The sequence below is a fragment of the Gavialis gangeticus genome, unplaced genomic scaffold (assembly GCF_001723915.1).
Source record: "Gavialis gangeticus isolate Ggan-Ray unplaced genomic scaffold, GavGan_comp1, whole genome shotgun sequence".
Taxonomy (NCBI): domain Eukaryota; kingdom Metazoa; phylum Chordata; order Crocodylia; family Gavialidae; genus Gavialis; species Gavialis gangeticus.
In genome coordinates this window covers 10,090,022-10,096,021 of record NW_017728996.1, presented here as the reverse complement: position 1 = coordinate 10,096,021, position 6,000 = coordinate 10,090,022, and the positions used below count along the sequence as shown (strand labels likewise).

The 6,000-nt window shown below is 43.0% G+C and overlaps 1 protein-coding gene across 2 annotated transcripts in view; it reads right to left on the bottom strand.

Annotated features, from left to right (window-relative positions):
• FAM169B (family with sequence similarity 169 member B) overlaps positions 1–6,000 on the bottom strand; it is a 59,592-nt gene that overhangs the window by 17,586 nt on the left and 36,006 nt on the right. For both annotated transcript variants that reach the window (XM_019504023.1, XM_019504024.1), the window contains exons 4-5: positions 4,417–4,502; positions 1,831–2,005 (exon numbers count right to left, since the gene is read on the bottom strand). In XM_019504023.1, coding sequence (XP_019359568.1) covers positions 1,831–2,005; positions 4,417–4,502 — 261 coding nt within the window. The remainder of the gene's footprint in view (positions 1–1,830; positions 2,006–4,416; positions 4,503–6,000) is intronic.

The following is a 6,000-nucleotide window of genomic DNA, read 5'->3' as shown; positions in this document are numbered from 1 at the left end:
TTTTTTTTTTTTTTTTTGGCACCGATCTGGCTGCACTCGTGATGGTTTGGATAGGGATGATCCTGTCGCAGGCAGGGGTTGGACTAGATGATCTCTGGAGGTCCCTGCCACCCTACTTCTCTATGACTCAAGAACTCTGGCTCTCAGCACAGCTAACTGATATGTACACAACAGAGCAATATGGTGGCTATGCTATTTCTGGTTTAAGGCATAGCGCACATGGAACAAGTGTAGCGGTGTCTCAATATAGCACTACCTGATACAACACTGCAGCAAAACAAGCATCGCCATAGTTGATTTGAAGGCACAAGGAGATGGAGAACCTGTTGATTCCCTTGTAAGTATATTTCAGTCACCCTTGCCATAAAAATTACTGCATAATTTCTAACTCGAATTAACATCCAATGCCACTGCTTCCTGTTATGCCTTTCTCTGTTAGAATAAAGAGCCATTTTGAACCTGCTCCCTATTTACTCAAATCTAAGAAGCATCTTCCCCGCATTCAACATGGTGGGAAATCCCTTATCTTGGTTTCAAGTACAAATTGGGAGGAGGGGGAGGCTGATGCCAGCTCCAACCTGGGCTCAGGGTCAGAGTCATAGCCCCCGGGGAGGGAGCAAAGAGCAAGGTGCAAGAGGGGCAAGGGGCAAGTGACTTAAGTGCCGCATTGTTTGCCCCCCTGCAATGGTGGGGGGAGGTCTGAATTTAAGATGACCCTCTAGTAATTACATTCTACACATGCAAATTTATAACAACTTCATAAATGCCCCATGTCTGCAAACTACAGCTACTCCTCGCTTAACGTTGTAGTTACGTTCTCAAAAAATGCAACTAAGCAAAACGATGACGTCACCATAGTTACCTAGTAGCAGGCGGTGGCTAAACAACGTTATAATCGAACACTGAGCAACTTTAAACAAGTATGTTCTCTAATAGATCAGCGATGTAATAATAAAACAATGTTAACCGAGACGACATAAAGTGAGGAGTACCTGTAATTATTGGAGGGAGCTGTCTTAAATTCAAAGTCATCTTGGATTCAGGTAAATACTGTATTTCCTTCTGGTGAACTTCTACATGGGGATCATATCAATTCTTGGGGGGGGGGAGTTATAAGAAAAATAGATGGTGCTTTCTAACCATCTTGCTGTGTAGCATTTTTTCCAGGCATTGCTTTCTTGTGGGGGAGGAGAGGGGACATTTTTTCTATACCCTCTTCCATGTTTCATCATCCATTTCACAATGTGAACATCAGAATTGGGAAACAAAGATGAGTATCAGCCTCACTAATGTGGCAGATAGAGGGAAAAATAATCCTTCCTCCAAATCCCAATGATTGTTCTTCTCTCTTTATATCTATTTGTTACACTAGCCCTTTTTACCATGACATCACTGGGAGCTCCTGGTTTGTCCCCCATGACCACCTATTTGGGAGGGGTTTGTCCACTATGACCCCTAAAATTTCCCACCCCCCTTAGTTTCTGCTTTCCGGGAGACAGTCCTCTCCATTCTGTAAGTATGGCCTGAATCTTTGTTCCTAGATGCATGACTAAGCTGGCTGGTTTAAAAAAGAATTTATCTGAATGAGCAAGGATGCTCAGTGTAACTGGAAATAAAATCTGGACCCATCATGTTTAAATGGAAATGAAATGGATGGCTTCCAAATCCAAAGAAGGCTAGATCTCATGATTCTTTCTCCACAATGGGTTGACAGTGATTTTTATCTAAAAAATGTAAACAGGGTCTAGGATTATTAATAATGAAAAACAAAAAACATTACATTTCTGGCAGTAAGGAACCGATGAGAATACATCTCCGAAACGACCTTACCTTTCATTTTGAATGTGTAAAAAGCAACGGCGTCTCCATTGCTCCAGAGTATCTTGGCACACTCCGTGGCAGAATGAGGTACAAAAAAGGCATCATTAGCTGAACTCCTTTCTAACATTCCAAAAATAATGTAGTTCAGAACAAAGAGGACAATCCTTTCTCCAAATGTCTGGACCTTAGAGAATAAACAAAAGCAGACCAAGCAAAATAAAAAGACGGGAAGGATTTTGCCTTCCAAGATTTTTTTTTTTTTTAAGTCAAAGAGTGTGATGGAATACATCCCATTTACTTTGGAGAAAAATGTCGAGTAAATTGGTTCAGGTGGAACACGAGAAGCAAAATTTACCCTAATACAGAGTCCTTCATCCAAAGGGCTCAGGGGGATGTACAAGTACTAATAACCAAAATAGTCAATACCTTTATAAAGTACGCTATACAGATGGGGCAACCGAAGCACAGAACGATGGAGTGATTTGCCTGTCATCACAGTGAACAAGAGACTGAGCTGGAAACTGGATCACGGCAACCTGGACTAATCAGACTCCGAAAAGAAAACTAGAGAGAGGATTCAGTGTTGCTCTGTCTTTCTCATCATTATTCCTTATATAACCCTAGTGTCAGGGGGTGCCCGTAGGCACGCAGAAAAGCTGCTAATGACCTGTTGTAATTACAGTGCGTCAGAGCAAATTCGATTAATTAGTGACTTCAGCAGCCTCCACGTCCTGTGTATCAGTGTCCCTATGCTTCAAAGTGGAAACGAGGGCACGTTAAAGCTCATTTAACGAGCTTTAGTTAACGCGCCGCTTTAGTTAACGCTCACGTTCAGGGGATGCTGATATACGAGATGCTGCAGGTGCTCTAATTAAAGCACCCCACCACCCTCCAGAGCAGCACCCCACCACCCTCCAGAGCATGAGTAAAAAAGCCCAGGGAGCCCTAATCATGGGCCAGGACTGCATGGTACAAGCATTGTACAAATACAGGGAAAAAGGTCCTGTCCTGATGAGCTCACAATCTACGTGCAACAATGCCAACACCGTCTTACTCCTTCTGTCAGCAAACAGATGGATACAGACAGATGGGAGACTATAAGACAGCTATGAGGCCATGCTGATCTGATTTGTGTGTCAGGTAGGAACCTCAGTGCAACTGCTACCTCAACCACTGTCAACCTTTTTGTAGGCTGCATGGAAAAGGAGAATCCTAAAGAGGGTCTTGATGGAGGAGAATACCTTAGTTTTGGCAATATGTTCAAAAAACTCATCCTAAGGCAGATGCAGAGGAAAAGGTACTCATCTGAAGACTGAACATCAGGGCAATGGAGACTGGCATTGAGACTGGAGGGAGAAGCTGGCAACTCGGTATCCCATGTAAGATTTTTGGCAAGGAAAGAATAGCACTGGAGGGGCTTGGGAGTGAAGACAATGCCTGATGCCACCGGGGTGGGAGAGTTAGTGGAGGGATGCGAAGAGAGGGGTGACCTGGTAGTTGAATCTGCATTTACAGATGAAATTACTAAGAGGGAAAAAAGAAGTGAACCAATGACAGAATCACTGCCTGATACTGAACAACATACACCTGGGACAAAAATGCCCCCGAGCCTCTCTTGGCTTTAATGTTCAGGTTAGGTGAGGAGGGGTGGACAAGCAGACACAGTGATCCAGTCTGTCAAGTATCTTTTTCGTCCATCCTGCTTGAGAAGTGACTGAGAGCCTGCATTGCTCAATGGCCTGTCTATGGATTGGGGGAGAGGTTTATACCTCCAAATCCTTTATTTAATTCCCTAAACAAAGCCTCTTAAATTTGGCCAACAGTGGGAAGGGTAGATGTAATACTCTACAATTAAAAATGTCAGTGAATCAGGGAACGTATAGCAGAGGGAAAGAGCCAGGAAGCACCCAACTGTGAAACGAAGAGGTGGGTGGGAAATGGGAATAAGGAAAGGCAACTTCATTTGCCTCCTGGCAATGCAAATCCTATAGGCAGTGTGCGGCTTTCTTAGCAATTGCAAGTAGATTAAATTAACAGCTAATAGTATTGCATCATCTCTTTTTCCAAGACAAAATTACTGCATCAAACCAAGGGTATTTAGTTAGAGAAAGAATAGAAATTCTAAACCCATTAAATAAAAATAGCACAATAAAATAAATATTGTGTAAAAAAATATTATCTAGGGCTCAAGGCTTTGTAAATAGCTAGATAAGACACCTTGGCATAATAAGACTCAGCTTCCCAACAGATGGTCAGTCAAGCCACGGGTTACCACTAATGTAATAATTCAGTTTACCCAAATTGTTCTTTTGCCTGCCAGAGGAGGCAACCTGGAAACCACTGGAGAGAGAGAAAAGCCCACAGATGAATCACCAGTTGTGTGGGAAAATTATTATGCATTGAAGGGAATGAATGTCCACGATACAACAGGAGATCTGTGGACAGCAATTAGAAGAGCCAGGACCCAAACTGCACACTGTATAGAACACATCATTGCTATCCAGAACAATGCAAGAGAGACCAAATACAGCAGTGTACAAGCATGATACCTAAAACACTGTATCACAAAAGCAATTGTTTAAATAATGACCTTACCGGTATCAGCCCTTCTCTAGCTGAATCAGCAGTCTTCACTGTCTCTTCTACGGACCACCAGGACTGGTTCAGATAAACTGCCAAAACTACAAGAAAGGGCACATCAGCTCAGACTGACTGTGGGAAAGACCATTACCAAACAGGAATTGGTTGGTGAGAGGAAGATCAACATAGTTGCCAGCACCAACTTCAGTTTAGTCAAAATACAGCATGAAGAGTAATGGTGTTCCCAGAATAATTCCATGTTATTACCTCCCACCCCCAAACCCAGAATCACTCAGATGGTGAAGATGCGCCTACTCTACGCTGCATTTGCAATAGGGTCCCGGTATATACCACTCACTCATTTCCCTTTACATACTCCAAACCCAGAAATTCAGTGGTGAAGTCACTCTGGGACAGTACCAAGTAAGTCAGTCTCAAACACCAGAGACTGAAATCTCAAGAGCAACAACTACGGTAGTGGTTCTCAATCAGGGTCCTGCCAGACCCCAAAGTGTGGGGTGTCCCAAGGATGAAGGATGCCCCAGGGTGTAAAGAGATAAGCAAGGTATGAGGAGATGAGCAGATAAGCAGCAGACACAGGCTTGTCCCTGCCTGGCTGATCCCCCACCCTCACTGCCCAGCCCTTCTTCAAGGAAGTAAACCCTGTCATCTATAAATGCATTTTTGAAACAGGGTGCCACTCAATTCACTAAAGTTATGGAGGGGTGCCTCAAGTCCAAAAATGTTGAGAACCACTAATCTAGGGCTTCCTTGTCCGATTTCTAGATCTGGAATATGTGAACTGGAGTATCTCTGCTGGGACATGCTGGAGAGGTGGTGTAGACATACGCCTGAAAAAGTAAGGAACTTGTTTTGGGTCTCAGATTTTAAGGGACTGAACCACAGGACCTATCTGCCTCTCCAAGTCATCCAACCATGAACAGATTTGCAGACAAGCAAGTACAATAGCATCACTACAACTCTTATCATTTACATATTTTAGCCCCAACGCCTAGAGATATTTCTAATGTGCATTGGTGGGCTCCTGTGTTTGCTTCAGTTTTTACTAGCTGCCTGTAGGCTTTGGAGCAAGTGTTATTGCTTTTAGTCAACTTATATTTTAAGCAAATTATTAAAGGACATGCCAACACTTGTTACACTGTGTACTGCGTTAACAATAAAATCAAGTATTGCACACAAGCACAGATACCTGTTTATAACACCAGACCCAATTCATTAAATATTGCACATTTATTTGCATAGGGTTTGATGCTTTCTATGATAGATTCAATCTGTTCCCTCCAGCCCTCCACTGTATTTCCAAGCACAACGAGCTGTTGCTGCATTACACACCCATGAAGCACGTAGCTCCAAGGAGAGCTGAGTCAAACAAAGGGGACATGATGGGCCAAACTCGGATTTCAAACTGTAATTGCACATAATGAACACCAAACTGGATTTGGCATGAACTCTGCTCAACACAAACTCCAAACCACATATGGAATATACATATGGAAAGTCTGAAAAGTTTGAAAAAGCTCTGGTGAAAATCAGAAGGTGCATAAACAAGTCCTGAGCCGCTAGTTTTATGGAACATTT